At 47.4% G+C, this 21,144-nt stretch overlaps 1 protein-coding gene across 3 annotated transcripts in view; it reads right to left on the bottom strand.

Annotated features, from left to right (window-relative positions):
- The window catches only part of LOC140485551 (probetacellulin-like), a 47,616-nt gene that overhangs the window by 9,385 nt on the left and 17,087 nt on the right, over positions 1-21,144 (bottom strand). Inside the window, exons 2-4 of one of the 3 annotated variants that reach the window (XM_072583771.1) lie at positions 16,712-16,739; positions 6,904-7,021; positions 3,711-3,857 (exon numbers count right to left, since the gene is read on the bottom strand). In XM_072583771.1, coding sequence (XP_072439872.1) covers positions 3,711-3,857; positions 6,904-7,021; positions 16,712-16,739 — 293 coding nt within the window. Of the gene's footprint in view, positions 1-3,705; positions 3,858-6,903; positions 7,022-16,711; positions 16,740-21,144 lie in introns of all 3 variants that reach the window. The other 2 variants (XM_072583770.1, XM_072583769.1) reach the window with 2 other exon arrangements.

Raw genomic sequence — 21,144 nt, 5'->3', positions numbered from 1 at the left:
CCCTACACAGGTCAGCGAGAGACAGTCCAGAGAAGGTTGACCCTACACAGGTCAGCGAGAGACAGTCCAGAGAAGGTTGACCCTACACAGGTCAGCGAGAGACAGTCCAGAGAAGGTTGACCCTACACAGGTCAGCGAGAGACAGTCCAGAGAAGGTTGACCCTACACAGGTCAGCGAGAGACAGTCCAGAGAAGGTTGACCCTACACAGGTCAGCGAGAGACAGTCCAGAGAAGGTTGACCCTACACAGGTCAGCGAGAGACAGTCCAGAGAAGGTTGACCCTACACAGGTCAGCGAGAGACAGTCCAGAGAAGGTTGACCCTACACAGGTCAGCGAGAGACAGTCCAGAGAAGGTTGACCCTACACAGGTCAGCGAAAGACAGTCCAGAGAAGGTTGACCCTACACAGGTCAGCGAGAGACAGTCCAGAGAAGGTTGACCCTACACAGGTCAGCGAGAGACAGTCCAGAGAAGGTTGACCCTACACAGGTCAGCGAGAGACAGTCCAGAGAAGGTTGACCCTACACAGGTCAGCGAGAGACAGTCCAGAGAAGGTTGACCCTACACAGGTCAGCGAGAGACAGTCCAGAGAAGGTTGACCCTACACAGGTCAGCGAGAGACAGTCCAGAGAAGGTTGACCCTACACAGGTCAGCGAGAGACAGTCCAGAGAAGGTTGACCCTACACAGGTCAGCTGGAGACAGTCCAGAGAAGGTTGACCCTACACAGGTCAGCGAGAGACAGTCCAGAGAAGGTTGACCCTACACAGGTCAGCGAGAGACAGTCCAGAGAAGGTTGACCCTACACAGGTCAGCGAGAGACAGTCCAGAGAAGGTTGACCCTACACAGGTCAGCTGGAGACAGTCCAGAGAAGGTTGACCCTACACAGGTCAGCGAGAGACAGTCCAGAGAAGGTTGACCCTACACAGGTCAGCGAGAGACAGTCCAGAGAAGGTTGACCCTACACAGGTCAGCGAGAGACAGTCCAGAGAAGGTTGACCCTACACAGGTCAGCGAGAGACAGTCCAGAGAAGGTTGACCCTACACAGGTCAGCTGGAGAGACAGTCCAGAGAAGGTTGACCCTACACAGGTCAGCGAGAGACAGTCCAGAGAAGGTTGACCCTACACAGGTCAGCGAGAGACAGTCCAGAGAAGGTTGACCCTACACAGGTCAGCGAGAATGCTAACAACATAGGGACAGAAATAGGCCATTCAGTCCGTCAAGTCTGCTCTGCCATTCAACGGGGTCTTAGCTCAGCTGATAATCCTCAATTCCACTTTCCTGCATTTTTCCATAAAAATCTCATTTTCCTTCCTGATTAGGAATCGGTCTCTCTCAGCCTTGAATATACTGAATGACCCAGCCCAGACAGCCCTCTATGGTAAAGAATTCCACAGATCCACCCACCTCAGTGATGAAATTCCTCTTCATCTCTGTCTTAACTAGGTGACCCCTTACTCAGAGATGATCTGGTCCCAGACATTCCCCCACAAGGGGAAACAGTCTCTCCTCATCTCCCCTGTCAAGTTCCCTAAGGATCCTGTATGTTTCAACAAGGTCACCACTCATTCTTCTACAGGCCCAACCTAGTCAACCTCTCCTCATAGGACAGACCCTCCATCTCCAGGATCAGCAAAGTGAACCTTCTCTGGACTGTCTCCTATCTCAGAGCATGGTGCTAGAAAAGCACAGCTGGTCAGACAGTATCTGAGGAGCAGGAGAGTTGACATTTCGAAGAATCACGATGAAGAGCTTATGCTCAAAACGTCGACTCTCCTGCTCCTCGGATGCTGCCTGATCGGCTGCGCTTTTCCAGCATCACACTCTTCGACTCTGATCTCCAGCATCTGCGGTCCTCACTTCCTTCCTGTCTCCTGTCCCAGTAGGTCAGCTGTGGTCTAACTAATGCTGCGTGTATTTTTAGCAAAACCTCCATACTTTAATACCCCGTTCCCTTGAGATAAAGGCCAATATTCCATTTACCTTCCCTGTTACCTGAACTTGGAATGCTTGAGCAATAGCAAAACACTTTCAGAAGGATGATTTAGTAACAAGTAGGGTACAGGATTTGAACATTCATTCACTCACTGCCTCCCCTACAGAGGTACTGCCCAAATTCAGTTACTGAATAAAACAGCTCGGCAGAGCCGTAACTACAAACATACAGCAAAAGTGGAGATCACTTGGCCCACTCTGCCTGTGCTAGCTCTTTCAGGACTTGTCCAATCCTTCCCACTTCTCTCCTCTGCCCCTGCAGTGCGACAAGTTCCTCCCAGTGAGTGACTGGAATCTAATTCAAATTAGGTTTTTCAATTCGAGATCCTCTTATTATCTTAAGTTCACAATAATATCCTGTAATACCGGATCTTAAGCTGATAAAACACATCTTACTGCTCATTCCCACAAAACAAAGTCAGGTTTTGAAATATCAAACAGTCCTCACTTATTTCCTTCACATTAGGTTCTTTAAGCTGTAGGGCTTTAGAAAATCACCTTTACATAACTAGCCAACTCGGTTAATGATTATTGTGATCTTTCAACATTCCCAGATAATGGGAATTCCAGAACTTTCAAAAGGGAATTTGATAAATACTTGGATGGGAAAGGTTTCCTGGACAATGGAGAAGGAGCAACAGCAAAGACTCTGGATTGATTATCAAGATGAGGGCGCTATCGAGTCAGAAGGGCCTAAATTCTCTGTCATTTCTAAGATAACTCCACAGAGGCCAGTATCCCATCACTGAATCACCCTTTATTTACACACAGAGTCCTTGACACCCATCTTCCTCGGAGTCAGGTCTCAGAGTGAACAGAATCCCTGACAATCCTGCTTATATCTATCAGCTAGGGCTCCCTGATTGAATCTGATTCACAGCCCCAATCAGGGAACTCAGATTCTATGAGGTCCACCTGGCTGACCTCATTACAGTCACTACAGTTAGGAAGAATGAGAGGTGACCATTGAAACAAAAAGATTCTGAGAGGGTCTGACAGGGTCAGTGCTTAGACGAGTTCCTGGCCCCGCTGGGTGTGATTTCAGAAATGGCGCCAGCTGATTAGAGACAAGGAGCAATTTCCGCACTCGTGGCAGCTGTGAATCTTTGGAATTCTCTGCTCCAGAGGGTCACTGAAACTCAGGCATCAAGTAGGCCCTAGACCGACATCAACAGAGATTTGGACTTGGAAGAATCAGGGGCTACAGGAGTGGATGTTGGAGATTAGCCAGGATTGTGTTAAGGTGCAAGTTCTATATGGCCCAACTCTGCTCCTATAAGAGCATAAGAAATATGAACTGGAGCAGGCCATTCAGCCCCTTAAGCCCACTGCACCATTCAATAGGATCGTGGCTGATCCAACCCTCCTGTCCACTTTCCCATAAATTCCCTGACTGATCAATCTCACCTTTAAGAAAGAACACAAGGACTCTATCCCCCTCCCCCAACTCTCTGCAGCAAGGTATCCCAAAGAATCACAAACCTCTAAGAGAAGGAATTCCTTACCTCAGTCTGAAATTAGCACCCCTTTATTCTGAGACTATGCCTTTTGCCATATTTATGTTCTCATCATTGCAATTCCAAAGAGGCTTACCGGGGGACAGTGGGCCAAACAGCCTCCCCTCATCTACAATACACATGTCTTTTTATACATGAACAACTGTTAGGCAATTCCTCAAGATTCAACAAGAGACGGATTAAAGTATACTTAACTGCACACAAAAACAGATGACTATTATTGCAATCATGAGCAGCAGAATGGCCAGAACCAGCCCCACGACGATGAACTGATCCCGTTTTCCGGTTCGATAGAATACATCCAGAAATTCACATCGGGAGCCAACATAGCCAAATTTACACCTGTTGAAAACAAGAGTAAATGGTTAAAATAAACAACCAGATGGTTATTAAACGTTTTAATAGGTTGGTGGTCGTAGAGTTGAAGAAATATATAATCTGGAGATTTCAATAGAACACTAACTGGACCATCTATCTAAAAACTCTGGTCACATTTTCCCACTAACTTACTATGTACCTCCAGTATTTTGTCTCTTGTACTCAGAGGAAAAGCATGAAATAATTCTGTTCTCCTTCCTATCGGAAGAATGTTGTGAAACTTGAAAGGGTTCAGAAAATAATGACAAGGATGTCGTCAGGGTTGGAGGATCTGATCTATAGGGAGAGGTTGCATAGGCTGGGGCTGTTTTCCCTGGAGCATCAGAGGTGACCTTATAATTTTATAAAATCAGGAGGGGCATGGGTAGGATAAATAGACAAGGTATTTTTCCCTGGGGTGGGGGAGTCCAGAATTAGAGGGCATAGGTTTAGGGTGAGAGGGGAAAGATATAAAATAGACCTAAGGGACAACTTCTTCATGCAGAGGGTGGTGCGTGTATGGAATGAGCTGCCAGAGGCTGGTACAATTACAACATTTAAAAGGCATCTGGCTGGGTATATGAATAGGAAGGGTTTGGAGGGATATGGGTCAGGTGCTGGCAGGTGGGACAAGATTGGGTTGGGATATCTAGTCAACATTGATGGACCGAAGGGTCTGTGACAATGCTGTACATCTCTATGACTCTATCTCCATCATTTACAAGGCACAAGTAAGGAGTGTGAACGAATAGTCTCTGCACTTGTCCAGATGAGAGCAGCACCAACATCACTCAAGAAGCTCAACACTATCCAAAACTAAGCAGCCCACTTAAACGGAACTACATTCAACATTCATTCTCCTCACCACCAGTGCTCAGTAGCAGCAGTACATATTAACTTCAAGATGCACTGCAGAAATTCACCAGAAATTCAGACAGCACCTTCCAAACCTACAACCTCTACTACCTAGAAGGACAAGGGCAGCAGACGCATGGTAACAAGGCTAGCCCAGAATTAACTGCCCATCCCTAGTTATCCTAGAGAAGTGGTGGTGAGCTTCTTAAACTTCTGCAATTCCTTGTAGTGTAGGGACATCCCACAATGCCCTTAGGGAGGGAATTCCAGGATTTTGACCCAGTGACACTGAAGGAACAGTGATACATTTCCAAGTCAGGATGGTGGGTGGCTTGGAGGGGAACTTGCAGGGGGTGGTGTTCCCATGTATCTGCTGCCCCTGTCCTTTTAGATGCAAGTTAGCACAGATTTGGAAGATAACGTTGAAGGATGCTTCTTGTCGATTATATATACAGCTGCTATCGAGTGCTTGTGCCCACTGTATTTATGTGTCATGTCCAGTTGAGTTTCTGATGAATAGTAACCCCAGGATGTTGACATTGGGGGATTCAGTGATGGTACACACTGCTGCTACCAGTGGTGGAGGGAGTGAGTGTTGGAAGTGATGGATGAGGTACCAACCAATCCAGAGACAGAGTATTCCATCATCCTCCTGACTTGTGCCTTGTAGATGTGAACAGGCATTGGGGTGTCAGGAGGTGAGTTACTCAGTGCAGGACTCCCAATCTTTCACTTGGTTCTGTAGCCATTGTATTTATATGGCTTATCCACTTCAGTTTCTGGTCAATAGTAAACCCTGAAGGTGGATAATGGGGGATTCCGTGATGGTAATGTCTTAAATGTCAATGGGAGATGGTTGGCTTCTTTCTTGTTGGAAATGGCATGTGCATAGCATAAATACGAAGGTAATAGCCTAGTGGCATTATCGCTGGACAGTTAATCCAGAAGCCAAGGGAATATTCTGGGCATCTAGGTTCAAATACTGCCACAGCAACTGGAGGAATTTGAATTCAAAAATTAAATCTGGAATTAAGAGTCTAATGATGACCATGAAATTATTACAGAATCCCTATAGTGTGGAAAAAGGCCCTTTGGCCCAACACGCCCACACCGACCCTCCAAACAATGTCCCACCCAAACCCATTCTCCATTACTCTCCATTTACCCCTGACTAATGCACCTAACTTACATATCTTGGTAAAAGCCCATTTGATTCACCAGTGTCATTTAGGGAAGGAAACTTCCATCCTTACCTGGTCTGGCCTACGTGACTCCAGACCCAGAGCAATGTGGTCGACTCTCAACTGCCTTCTGGGTAATTGGGGATGGGAATAAATGCTGGTCTAGCCAGAACAAATTTTAAAAAAATGTTACTTGCTATTTGTCAGCCCAAGCCCGGATATTGTCCAGATCTTATTGCATTTAGACATGAACGGCGTCAGTATCTGAGGAATTGTGAATGGTGCAATCATTGGTGAACATTCCCATTTCTGACCTTATGATGGAGGGAAGGTCATTGATGAAGCAGCTGAAGATGGTTGGGTCTAGGATACTACCCTGAGAAACTCCTGCAGAGATGTCCTGGAGCTGAGAAGTGTGCATTGCTGGCAAGGCTTTGGTTCCCCTATTGCTAACTCTGTGTGTTTCTTGGCCATTACATAGTGTGGGACTAGAGTCACATGTAGACCAGATAAGGACAGCAGATTTGCTTCCCTGAAGGGTATTTGTGAACCTTGCAGGTTTTTATAACACCCTTTTGTGATTGGACTCATTGAGATTAACTAATTGAATTTGAATTCTACCAGTTACCATGTTGGGATTTGAACCCATGCATTAACAGAGGCCTCTGGATTTTCTCATCCAGTGACATAGCCATGATACCATCATCTCCTTCATTCTGAACATTGTCCAAAGGCTTGACTGTTTCATCCAGTCTCCTTCAATTGAAACAAGTATTGAGGGAGTGTCTGCACTTCAAAAGGTACCTCATTGGCTGGAAAGCAGTTTGGAAGGCCCTGAGATTGTGAAAGTCACTATATAAATGCAAATTCTTAGTTTTTATACTCATTGTGAGAATAAAAGTTACCTGGAAATTCCAAAGAACAGTTAGAAACTAAACTATAAATCAATAAAGGACTGCAGGAAAGAACTGAAAACATTTTGCTCAGTCACTTACACACACGATGGTTTATTTTCAGACTGCATAAACCGACATTCTCCTTCAATACAGTAACTCATCAACTCCTTTGGACATTTAGTGAAGTGTCCTATCTGGGGAATTTCTGTAAGAGAGGCTGAACAGTAAAAGAAAAACATTTGGATTAATTTTATAAAGATTAGCTCAAGCTCACAAAGAGATCATTCTGATTAACTTGAACTTTGACTAGAGCCATAGAGATGTACAGCATGGAAACAGAGCCTTCGGTCCAACCCATCCATGCCGACCAGATATCCCAACCCAATCTAGTCCCACCTGCCAGCACCCGGCCCATATCCCTCCAAACCCTTCCTATTCATATACCCATCCAAATGCCTCTTAAATGTTGTAATTGTACCAGCCTCCACCACATCCTCTGGCAGCTCATTCCGTACACGTACCACCCTCTGTGTGTGAAAAGCTACCCCTTAGATCTTTTTTTAAAATCTTTCCCCTCTCACCCTAAACTTATGCCTTCTGGTTCTGGACTCCCCAACCCCAGGGAAAAGACTTTGTCTATTTACCCTATTCATGCCCCCCATAATTTTGTAAACTTCTATAAGGTCACCCCTTTTCCCTGGAACACCAGAGGCTAATAGCCCCATCCTATTCAGCCTCTCCCTATAGCTCAAATCCTCCAACATCCTTGTAAATCTTTTCTGAACTCATTCAAGTTTCACAACATCCTTCCTATAGCAGGGAGACCAGAACTACATGCAGTATTCCAAAAGTGGCCTAACCAATGCACTGTACAACCTCAACACCACCTCCCAACTACAATACTCAATGCACTGACCAATGAAAGCGAGCATACAAAACACCTCCTTCATTACCCTGACTACCTGGGACTCCAATTTCAAAGAGCTATGCACCTGCACTCCAAGGAACTGGGAAGTGTACTGGAAATTTCTACAGCAAAACAAAAGGCTAAAAAGCTGACTTTAATCAGCTCTTTTTAATTAATCTCACAATTACTCTTCAATGCTAGAAGTTAAAATTTTGCTGAATGTAAATTTTATTCCAATGAGTTGCATGTCTATCGTCCCCCAAGGGCATCATCTAACAATTTAAGCCAGTCCCTTTCAGGAGTGAGACTAAAAGGTAAAGTTGCCATAATCCTACTGGCCCATTGTATCCATTAGAGAGAGGTGCCAGATAGTGGTTTAACCCGAGGGGCACCATGCCTCAGGTGAGGGGAGGGATTGAGAAGGAGAGCCCTTAGTGGGAATTCCAGCCGGTGTGAGAATTGAACTCACATTATTGGCATCACACAATACTACAAACCAGCCATCTAGCCAACTGAGCTCCATTAGAAAACAGTTCAACACAGGTCAACTTGAAATTATCTCGGGACTATGACTTGAAAGACATTCTGGTATTTATATATTAATCAATCAAAACCTGCATCCCCGTTCTAAGTGATTAAAGACTTGACAGCAATCGCGGTTTGTTCAGTCCAATGCATCAGTTGTATGACCCTTTGATCTCTTACTATAAACTCTGTGTCCTATGATCTGACCCAGTAACTTGCTGACAAAGGAGCAGTGCTCTGAAGGCTTGTACTTCCGAGTAAACCTGATGGACAATAACCTGGTGTCATGTGATTTTTAACTCTGGTCAACAGACAAGGATGGGGGGAGATTTGTTCCTCTCTTCCAAAAAAAGGAGGCTGATGTTAGGTGTTTGGCTCATTTTAAATCAGAGATTGATAGGTATTTGTTAGCCAAAGGCATTGAGTGATATGAAACAAAGAGAGGCATCAGAGTTAGAACTCAGATCAACCACAATCTTAATGAGCCATAGAACAGCCTGGGAGAGGGGGGGGGTGAGGAATGCATGTCCACCTCCTGTCCCTTTGTTCCTAACTTTTGGTGCCTAGATGTCAAGAAGTGACGGTCAGTGATTGTACAAAATTGCTGCTAACACTGGAATTATTATTGTGTGGATCAGGGATATTGATGCTGTGTTTGGCTGCTTTTCTGGTTTTTATGGGACCTTGGGTAAGACCACCCCTGGAATATTGTGTGCAGTTTTGGTCTCCTTATCTGAGGAAGGATGTTCTAGTGATGGAGGGAATGCAGCGAAGGTTTCCCAGAGGGATTCCTGGGATGGCAGGACTGGTGTATGAAGACAGACTGGATCAGTTCGGACTATATTGACTGAAGTTGAGGAGAATGTGGGGGAGAGGATCTTACAGAAACGTATAAAATTGTAACAGGACTAGACAGGGTTAACACAGGAAGGGTGTTCGTGAAGACCAGGGAGTGCAGAGCCAGGAGTCACAATCTAAGGGTACAGGGTAGGACGTTTGGAAAGGAGATGAAAGAAACGTCTTCACCCAGGGAGTGGGGAGCCTATGGGATTCTCGGTCACTGAAAGTGGTTAAGGCCAAAACATTGAATGTCTTGAGAAGGAGTTCAATACAGTTCTTAGGGTGAAAAGTGATTAAGGGTGTGGGGGAGAAGGCAGGAACAGGGGACTGAGATGGATGATCAGTCAGGACCATACTGAATGGTGCAGTATGCTCAAAGGGCCGAATGGCCTACTGCTGCTCTGAGTTTCTGTTTCTATGAATGTTCTTATTATTTATTCACAATATTTGTAAAACCACATTCCAAGATCTTTTGATTGAATATTATACAAAGTGCAAGTTGCACAGGGGTGCCTGCCTACTGTTAGTATACACAGTGCTGACTCTGATTGGGCGGAGAGCTCAGCATTCACCGGTTTCCAGCTCCTCACTGTACAGTGGTTGAATGGCACTAGACTGTAACCTTTCCTCATTGTGCCTTGGTGGAGGATGCTCCAGGCTTTGGGAACTCCTTCAGATTCTATCCGCTCAAGGATAGATTACCTGTTTGTGTCCCGAACGCTCTCGGTCAGATCCACCAACGTCAAGCGGTGTTCTTCCCTGACCACTGCCTCCTGCTGGCCGACTGTCACCTACAGGATGAGCAGCGGGCTGGTAAGGGAACGTGGAAGCTGAACACAAAGCTGTTGACCCCGGGAAACATTGAGGAGCACAAGAGGGACTACGCAGGTTGGAGAACCACGAAGCCCCTCTTTGAGTCTCCAGCGGACTGGTGGGAAACAGTAAAAGGGAACATCAAGAGGTTCTTCATTCTCAAAAGGTGTTCAAGAGGCGAGAGAGGGGTGAGGAAAACTGTCCCAGCTCCAGGAAAGTATGCAGAACCTGCTCCTGCTGCAGACGATGGGGGTCGATGTCACGGAGGACCTCAAGGAGGTGAAGGGCCAGCAAGCCTCGCTCTTTGCCTCGGAGGCCTCCAGGATAATCTTCCGGTCCAGGGTCCGCTCGGTGGAGCAGGACGAGACGTGCTCACGTTTCTTCTTCCAGAAGGCGCACAAAGAGAGCTCCGTGCTCAGCAGCCTGAAGAAAGAAGATGGCTCGGTAACGTCATCTCAGGCTGACGTCATGAGGATCAGCAAATCCTTCTACGCCAGCCTGTATGACTCGAAGCCGACCGACAGTGCGGCCTCCCAGTCGTTCCTGTCCTCTATCAAGGAGGTCTTAGATGACAGAACACGAGAGAGGCTGGACCAGCCGCTATCTCTGGACGAGCTGACCAAGGCCCTCGAGTCCTTCAAAAAAGAATAAACCTCCCGGAAGCGACGGCTTACCGGTCGAGCTCTATTCCGCTCTGTGGGACTTGATTGGCCAGGACCTGCTGGAGGTGTATGTCAGTATGCTTCGGGCAGGTACCATGAGTGAATCCATGAGGAAAGGCATCATCACCCGCATCGACAAGCGGAAGGGGGAGAGGGAGGAACTAAAAAATTGGAGACCAATCTCACTGTTGAATGCGGATTACAAAATTCTGTCAAAGGTAATCGCCAACCGGGTCAGGTCTGCTCTGGGATCGGTGATTCACCCTGACCAAACCTGTGCTGTACTGGGCAGGAAGATCACTGAGAGTCTCGCACTCCTCAGGGATACGATCGCCTACGTGCAGGACAGAGGGTTGGACACCTGCCTGATCAGCCTGGACCAGGAGAAAGCCTGTGACAGGACATCACACAGGTATATGAGAGATGTTCTCTCCAAAATGGGCTTTGGGGAGGGAATCTGCAATTGGATCAGACTGCTCTGCACCAACATTGTCAGTGCAGTCTCAATCAATGGGTGGGAATCTGGAGTCAGGCAGGGCTGCCCTCTCTCTCCTGCCTTGTTTGTGTGCTGCATAGAGCCATTTGCCGAGTCCATCAGGAAGGATGTGAGCCTGAGGGGGGGTGACTATTCCTGGCAGTGGGGGCCTGCAGCTTCAGGCCTCCCTGTACATGGATGACGTCACCGTTTTCTGCTCGGATCCGCTGTCCGTGCACAGACTCGTGTGCATCTGTGACCAGTTCGAACGGGCCTCGGGGGCCAAGGTAAACCGAGGCAAGAGCGAGGCCATGCTCCTCAGGAACTGGGCCGACCAATCCTCAATCCCCTTCACCATCAGGACCGACCACCTGAAGGTGCTGGGTATTTGGTTCAGGGGGGCTGGGGCGTGCTCCAAGTCTTGGGAGGAGCGGATCAGCAAAGTGAGGCAGAAACTGGGCAGATGGAAGCTACAGTCGCTCTCCATCACAGGAAAAAACCTGGTCATCAGGTGTGAGGCACTGTCATTGCTATTATACGTGGCACAGGTCTGATCTATTCCCAGAACCTGTTCCGCTGCAGTCACCCAGGCCATCTTCCAGTTTATATAGAGGTCAAAGATGGACTGGGTCCGAAGGGACTCGCTGTACAAAGATCAGGGCAACGGGGGAAAAGATATACCCAATGCCACCCTCACCCTGATGGCCACCTTTGTGTGTGGCTGCATCAAGCTGTGTGTGGATCCCCGGTACGCAAACACCAAGTGTCACTACGTACTGAGGTTCTACCTGTCCCCGGTGTTGTGAAGGATGGGCCTGGCCTCGCTGCCGCGGAACGCTCCGAGTAGTTGGACCGTTCCGTATCACCTATCCTTCGTGGAGAAGTTTATGAAGAAAAACACCTTTGACCACAAGTCCATCAGGAAGTGGTCAGCACGTAGTGTCCTTGAGACCCTTCGGGAAAAGGAGAGGGTGGATCCTATCGAGCGGTTTCCTGAGCAGACTGTCAAAGCCATTTGGCAGAATGCCTCATCGCCAGAACTTTCCAACAAGCACCAAGACATGGCTTGGCTGGTGGTGAGAAGGGCTCTGCCTGTGAGATCCTTTATGCACGCCCAGACTCTCAGCCACACCGCACGCTGCCCTCGAGACTGTCACACACCTCCTTCTGGAATGTGCCTATGCAGAGGAAGTCTGGAGAGGAATGCAGTGGTGCTTGTCGAGGTTCGTCCCGAGCAGCGCCGTGACGCAGGACTCCACGCTCTACGGCCTGTTCCCCGGGACGCACACCAAGATGAACATCAACTGTGCCTGGAGGATCATCAACTCGGTGAAGGACGCTCTCTGGGCGGTCCGAAACCTGTTGATCTTCCAGTTGAAGGAGTTGACCCCGACTGAGTGTTGCAGACTGGCACATTCCAAGGTCCAGGAGGACGTGTTGAGGGATGCGCTGAAGCTTGGGGCAGCTGCCGCCTGGGCACGGTGGGGAAAGACCACCGTGTAACATCTGCCTGCCTAAAGAAGAACAGGGGGCCCGCGCAGTCATTTGGGCTCTGCTGACGCCTCAACTAAAAATGTAATCGTACAGACCTGTATATAGGAATGATTACTCTGTTTTCGGTATGCAAAGAAATGGAATGTTTACATATGTATGGCATGTCCAACTGTACAGATCATCAAATTATTTATGAATAAAGTATATTTTTGAAATTAAAAAAGTGAGCAAGGACAACAGCTCGCACTGAAAGACCGGCAATCCGAGCCAGGTCAAAACAGAGCGAGTTTCAGCAAATTGGTCATTAAACTCTTAATCTATTATCCACCACAGACCCAATCAGTCCCTTTTACTGAGTAGTCATTTCATTTGTATTCACAGACTCTCTCATGCGCAAATTGAAATTTTATCAAAAATTAGATTAAAGAATGAAATTGATCAAACTTGCACATGACCTGTGCTATGTAACCTGTTTCATCACTAAAGGATACTTTGTGAAGAGTAGGCCGGGTAAATTCCTCTTTGTCACATAGCTGGCATGCTTACCAATTGACAATAGGAGGGGTCCCACACACACTGCTGACTCTTTCTTTCTCAGTTGACAAGTTAATCTAGTTTCAGCCACACCTACAATAACTTCTTAATGTCACCACATTTGTTTGCTTGAACAATGTCCAGTAATAACAGCCAAAACAAAATAATTAGCTTTTACACATAGCCATGGCAAAACCCGCAATCATCGACAACTTCCAGAAGAACAAATCCAGCTGCGTTATTTGGTGCTACACCCAAAATAGTTTAAATCTCTGTCGCAGCTTGTGAATTCTTTCACAGTCAGTAAATGGAAGTACATTCTTCCAGTTCAAATGCAAATGTGGTTCGGTTCAGCCTCACTCAAGATGGAAGAAGGGTCAGTGGGCCCGAAACGTTAACTCTGTTTTTCTCTCTCTCTCTCTCCACAGATGCTGTCAGACTTGCTGAGTTTCTCCAGCAGTTTGTTTCTTTCACGGAGGATAGGTCGTTTTTTTTTAGAAATTCACGTGATATTAACAAAACTATTTCCTCATCACACGATGTATGCACTGGTTCAGAAGCTGACACTGAAAGAAAAAAAAACATCCTGGGAGCTACTATTGATCGGAATCTGGGGATAGCTGTGTAAATGCTGGAGCTACAGGAGGCTAGGAACCTGTGGTGAGTAACTCACCCTGCTGACTGCCCAAAGCCAGCCCACCATCTACAAGTAAAAGGTGAGGATAGTGATGGAATATGCCCCACTTACCTGGTTGGGTGTGGCTCAGCCCACTTGATTGTCACCACAGACACAAACATCTACTCCCTCTACCACCAAAACACAGCGGCTGTACTGTGTGCCATCTACATGATGTGCCATAGCAACATACCAAGGCTCCTCAGACAGCACCTTCCAAACCCATGACCACTTCCATCTAGAAGGACAAAATACATGGGAACACAATCCCCTGCAAGTTCCCCTCCGAGCCCCTCACCATCCTGATTGGAAATATATCAGCCGTTCCTTCACGGTCACTGGGTCAGAATCTGGAATTCCCTCCCTAAGGGCATTGTGGGTCTACCTACAGCATATGGACTGCAGTGGTTCAAAAGGCAGCTCACCAACACCTTCTCAAGGGGGCAACTAGGGACAGGTAATAAGTGGACCTGGCCAAGCAATATAATAATTTAGTTTTTTTTTGAAAGAGAGATGTTGGTGTAATCTTGCTCTCCATAATAACAGGGTGACATGTTCATAAATATTTTTACACAATACGGGTTCCTCACTAACACAGATTATTGAGTCATCACCTCTTTGGGTTTGTGGGAACATTTCCATGCTCACGTTAGCTGCTGGGTTTCCTGCATCACCACAGTGACCTCACAGAAACCAAGGGCTTTCATCCCTTTTCACAGTTCAATGATAACGGAGCTCAACAGTCAAATTCCTGGAATTGGATTGTGCTGTCTTCCAGAATATGGGGAGGGAGAAGATTTAAAGATTTGGAAGTTCGGATGGATAAGAACAGTAAATTCTGCAGTAAACTATTCCCAGACTCAACCTCTGTTAAAGTTCCTTTCCAAAAAAGAGAAAGGCTAGAGATACCATCGCATAGGCAGCCCCCAATCACTGACTCCACAGCTTATTCGCCACGATTCATTTCAACTTATGATGACAAGCACACCACTACATTGTGTGATCACAACTCCCCAGCTGCCTGGATAGGTACAGCTCCAGCAACACTCCACAAGCTCGACACTATCGAGGACAAAACAGCCCACTTGATTGGCCCATCCACTCCCTCCATCATTACTGCTCAGTAGCAGCAATGTGTACTCTCTATACAGTGTGTTGTAACCCAGCAGAGATCATTGAATAGTAACCAAGAACTGTGAGAGATAGGGATGGAAAATCAGCCAGTGTACGCACAAGTACCAATTAACCTTATGGTAGACTCATCTTTTATCCAGGCAGAAGTGGGTACTGCAGATGCTGGAGATTACAGTCAAGATTAGAGTGGTGCTAGAAAAGCACAGCAGGTCAGGCAGCATCCGAGGAGCAGGAGAATCGATGTTTCAGGCAGGAGCCCTTCAAAAGGATTTCTGCCCTTCAAGCCTGTTCTTCCATTCAGTACAATCACCCAACTCAGTCCTATTTCCACTTCTCTCCATACCTTAAAAATATCGAATATATCTGTCTCTTTCTTGAATATATTCAATGGTCTGGCCTCTGCGGCCTCCTTTGGTTCACTACACTGTGAATGAAACAAAATCTTTCCTCATCTTGGTCCAAAATGGTCTACCCTGTATATCCTGAGACTGTGTCCCTGGTTCTAGACTCCCCAACCAGGGAAACATCCTCCCTGCATCTAGTCTGTCCAGCCTTGTTCTAACTTCATATGTTCAATCAGATCCCCTCATATCCTTCTAAACTCTAGTGACTGTCAGCTCAGCCAAACCAATCTCTCCTCTGGACAGTCCTGCCATCCCTGCTTGGTGAACCTCCACTGCAATCCCTCTCTGGCAAATGTAATCTTTCTTAGGTAGGGAGACCACAAGTTCACACAATTCTCCAGGAATGGTCTCAAAGCCCTGTATGACTGCAGTAAGACATCCCTACTTCCAAACTTCCATCCTCTTGCCATGAAGATCGATACATCATTCACCTTCCTAACTGTGTGCTGCACCTGCCTGTCTACCTTCATTGACTGGTGTACAAGGATACCCAGATCCCATTGCACATCCACACTTCCTATTATGCCACCATTTAAATAATAACCCGCCTCTCTGTTACTTACACTGGAGTCTATCAGTTCACATTTAGCCACGTCATACTGCACCTGCCATATGTTGTCCACTTGCCCACCTTTCCTGTATTACCTTGACTCCTCCTGATAATCCCATCCTGTTTGTATCATTTACAAACCAGGAGTGTTGCATTTGGTTTTCTCTCATCCAGGTCATTTATGCATAGTGTGAATATCTGGGGACTGATTACTGATTCTTGTGGTACCCCAGATAAGTAGGACAATATTCACCTTTACTGTCAGAGACTCTATATGGGTAGCTTTTAGTTACAATCGGTGAAAATTGATGACTGCACTGTTTTGTCAGAAATGCCTGTGCTATGCTGTAACTATTCTTGAATAAATATTGTTTTATGGACTGTCATAAAATGGTGAAGTTATTTATTATGATTGAATCTTTGCATCAGCTTACAACTTCCACCTTGTAAACAACATTCTGCAATCTAATACTGACCGTTTGCCCTGAACTGAAAGCTTGACAGAATAAAAGTGTGGTTTACTCCAAGAGAAAAAGCACACAGGCAGGGAGGTTACACCAAACCTCTTCAAACAAGAGACTTTGCCACGGCAGAGGCATGGTATCCAAATTTCACCATCACCTGCCACCAGGAAACAATGTCAAGGCTATTGAGAGGATGTGGTGCTGATTAACTGGAATGGTACAGGGAACATCTGGAGATGCTGGCATTGTTCTTGTTAGCACTCAGAATGCTCAGGGGAGATTTAATAGGTTTGTTCACGATTATTCAAGGTAGAGGAGTCTACTTATACCGGGAGATGGGTCAGTTACTGGTGGACACAGGTTTTAAGATTTCAAAGCAAAATACTGTAAGATGCTGTAAATCTGAAACAAAAACAAAAAAAAACTTACTGGAGAAACTCAGCAGGTCCGGCAGCATCTGTGGAGACAGAAACAGAGCTAAAAGTTGTGAGTACATTCTGACTCTTCCTCAGATTTAAGGTAATTGACAAGAAAAAGGAAGCTGAGGTGAGTGTTTTTCACACCGTGAGTTACGCAGAGCTGCAGGACTGCCCAAAGGCACGGGTGGAGGCAGCAAAGGGCATGAAGCAAGGGGCCCGTGGGAGTACAGCTGCAGTTCTGGGCACCTCTCTTTAGGAACAGAGAGAAGTCATCAGAGAGGGTGCAGAAAAGATTCACATAAATGCTTCCTGTGTGAGGGTCTTCGGTGACATGGGCAGATGAGGAACTGAGACTTTGCCCTTGAGAAGAGAAGGGCAGGGAATATAAGAGAGAAGAGAAATAAAAAGAGAAGAGTAGAGAGAGGAGATTTGATTGGACGGTTGCAAATCATAAGGAGTCTGGAGGGAGTACAGAGGGAGAACCTGACCCCAGTCAGCAAGGGGATCGAGAATGAGAGGGCACAGACTTAAGATGATGAGAGGATAAGAGAGAATGGAGGGAGAGGGACAGACAGAAAGAAAGAGAAAGAAAGCGAGAAAGAAAAGAAAAAGAGAGGATGAAAGAGCAAGGGAAATTCAGCTTTGTGTTCAGTGAAACTAATTACAGACATGAAAAGACAAATCACTGAAGTGTTTGCAACTGTTAATCAGTAATGTTGACAGTTTCTCTGATCAGCTGATCATCCATTGGCTTGATGGTAAGGATATGGATGCCAACTGTGTGAGATCATTCTGTGTACTGGCTGTGGTAGTTCAAGGCATCCCTGCCTCCTCACCTTACTCCATGTTCCTGGAGTATTACCCTTAAGCTACACATAATCTACAACGAGGGGGCTTGCATTTAAGGTGAGAGGGAGAAAGTTCAAAGGAGACATGAGGGACAAATTTTTATTTTACCCTGAGTGTGGTAGGAACCTGGAACCTGCTGCCAGGGGTGGTGGTGGAGGCAGATACAATCGGAGTGTTTAAGGGAGTTTTAGATGAGCACATGAATAGGTAAGGAATGATTGGGATATGGACCAAGGGCAGGCAGAAGGGATTAGTTTAATTTGGGCATCATGTTCAGTACAACATCATCATGTGTTGTACAGTTCTGTGTTCGATGTTCCATAACTGATTGTCTCTCTCTAAATGGACAGAGATGGTGATGATTCTTCATGGCCCAAGGCTCTATATCATTCTCAACTTGTGTTCATGTTGAATTAAATCTCAACTAAGCACTTAGCATCCAAATCTGGTGCTCAGACAAGTTGATGAGAATCTAATCAGTTTGAACATACATGGCAGTGGGCAAGGTACTCTCCTCTGACTCAGGAGGTCATCAGTTCCAGTCTCACATTAGTGACACAGGCAGTAAATCCAGGCCAACCCTCCTAGTGCCATACTGACAGAGTGCTGCATGGTTATAGGTGCTGCTGCTCAGATCATCCATAAAGCCATGGTCTGGTCTCACCTCCCATCTCCAGGAAGAGAAGGGCAGTTTTCCCAGACTCAACACTTTTTTGGACCATCAGGTCCATCCGTGACTTTGCAGGATGTTCAGTGAGAGACAATCTGATCAGGGTCACCACTATTCCACAGAATGGCTTTAATGGGCCACATTTCAATGTCACAACATGCACAGTGAACAAATGGCTCAGTCCCTACTGAAGAGGTTCCCAACAAGACCAGTTATATACTGCACGCAATGTAAGAATCTAAGGTGTAAACTGACCAGTGAAGGTCGATGTGTGGTAGACTGGATGCCTGCCTTGAAGAAGTTTTCCTCCTCTCTCTACAAGCATCTCAGGCAGTCCCTCTCCCACTGCAACTCCCAGGTCATTTCCTTTGCCCTGAAGCTCCTCAACCATGTCCTGAAACAAACTCGCTACCACAGTCACATTTGCTTCCTCAGTGCCTGCCTCCGTAACCAACTCATCCCACACGGACTCCAGACCACCTTTAAACCAGCAGAGTTCGGACCCGAACAGGACAAACAGTACAGACTACAGATTCAAAAACACCAGCAACAGTTCTCCTTCAAGATCCTCCGCTCCACGCTTGCAGCAATGCGCCGGCACCTAACCTCTCTCCAGTCAGCCCTGCTTCAGCTGAGGGCCACACTCTCAGAATTGCAAAGGACCCACTCTGTATGACATCCTCAGGAGAATTCATACTCTCAACAAACAGTATTTCAATTCCATCTCAAACATCAAAAACTGTAAGTACAACAAACTTTTATCTCCCCACCTCCATAACCAGCGCTCCTCAAACATTCCAGAAGATTCCCCTGGCCTCGGAACCTATTCCACCATTAGCCATGCGGCTGATGCAGCTACCACCCCCACGCTGATTGATGATGTCACTTCCACCCCCATCATGGCCACTTCCACAACCACTTCCACCCCTCACAATTCCTCATGCATCACACCTGACATCACTTCTGCCCTTCACATCATCGCTGATGCCACACACTCAGTGACCTCTGCCACCCCTACTGCCGTGGTCACCACCACTTCCACCCCCACCAGCGCCACTCACCTGCATTCTGCTGACATGCCCGGCACAGACCCCACTGTCACTATCCCCACCCCCCAGAACCCCGAGGGGAACACTACCCCTACTCATGACTCCTCCCCCATTCCCCCCACCATCACACCCACTCCAGTTACAGGAACTGCCCCCACTCCCAGCTCTACACCCACATCAGATCCCAGCTCCCGGCCCTGCTGAGTTTTCACTCTTCCCCTAGACCTCCCCCTCACTGAGGACGAACGATCAGTCCTCAGCAAAGGACTCACCTTCATCCCCCTCCGTCCACGCATCAATGAATTTAATACACGCCGTGATGTCGAACAATTCTTCCGTCGCCTCCGCCTCCGAGCTTACTTTCACAATCAGGACTCCGCCCACCTTCCGAGGACCCCTTCGCCCACCTCCAACACACTACATCCACCTGGACACCCCGCACTGGCCTATTACCTGCCCTCGACCTCTTCATTTCCAACTGCCGCCGGGACATTAACCGCCTCAACCTGTCTACCTCCCTCCCCCACTCCAACCTCTCACCCTCACAACGCGCAGCCCTCCAATCCCTCTGCTCCAATCCCAACCTCACCATCAAGCCAGCGGATAAAGGGGGCGCAGTGGTAGTCTGGCGCACTGACCTCTACACCGCTGAAGCCAAACGCCAACTCGAGGACACCTCTTCCTACCGCCTCCTCGACTATGACCCCACCCCCCATCACCAAACCATCATCTCCCAGACCATACAGAACTTAATCACCTCAGGAGATCTCCCACCCACAGCTTCCAACCTCATAGTCCGGGAACCCCGCACTGCCCGGTTCTACCTCCTTCCCAAGATCCACAAGCCTGACCACCCTGGCTGACCCATTGTCTCAGCATGCTCCTGCCCCACTGAACTCATCTCTACCTACCTCGACACTGTCCTATCCCCCCTACTCCAGGAACTTCCCACATACGTTCTAGACACCATCCACGCCCTCCACCTCCTCCAAGACTTCCGTTTCCCCGGCCCCAACACCTCATCTTCACCATGGATATCCAATCCCTCTACACCTCCATCTGCCATGACCAGGGCCTCCAAGCCCTCCATTTTTTCCTCTCCAGACGTCCCCAACAGTACCCTTCCACCGACACTCTCATTCGTTTGGCCGAACTGGTCCTCACCCTTAACAATTTCTCCTTTGAATCCTCCCACTTCCTCCAGACAAAAGGGGTAGCCATGGGCACCTGTATAGGCCCCAGTTATGCCTGTCTCTTTGTTGGCTATGTAGAACAGTCCATCTTCTGTAATTACACCCGCACCACTCCCCACCTCTTCCTCCGCTACATTGATGACTGCATTGGCACCACCTCATGCTCTCGCGAGGAGGTTGAGCAATTCAGCAACTTCACCAAAACATTCCACCCTGACCTTAAATTTACCTGGACCATCTCGGACACCTCCCTCCCCTTCCTGGACCTCTTCATCTCCATTAATGACGACCGACTTGACACTGACATTTTTTACAAACCCACCGACTCCCACAGCTACCTGGATTACACCTCTTCCCACCCTACCTCTTGCAAAAATACCATCCCATATTCCCAATTTCTCCGCCTCTGCCGGATCTGCTCCCAGGAGGACCAGTTCCACCACAGAACACACCAGATGGCCTCCTTCTTCAGAGACTGCAATTTCCCTTCCCACGTGGTTAAAGATAACCTCCAATGCATCTCGTCTACATCCCACACCTCCGCCCTCAGACCCCACCCCTCCAACCGTAACAAGGACAGAACGCCCCTGGTGCTCACCCTCCACCCTACAAACCTTCGCATCAACCAAATCATCCGCCGAAATTTCCACCACCTCCAAACAGACCCCACCACCAGGGATAT

The sequence above is a fragment of the Chiloscyllium punctatum genome, chromosome 14 (assembly GCF_047496795.1).
Source record: "Chiloscyllium punctatum isolate Juve2018m chromosome 14, sChiPun1.3, whole genome shotgun sequence".
In the NCBI taxonomy this organism is placed as follows: Eukaryota; Metazoa; Chordata; class Chondrichthyes; order Orectolobiformes; family Hemiscylliidae; genus Chiloscyllium; species Chiloscyllium punctatum.
This window is presented reverse-complemented; position numbering and strand designations above follow the sequence as displayed.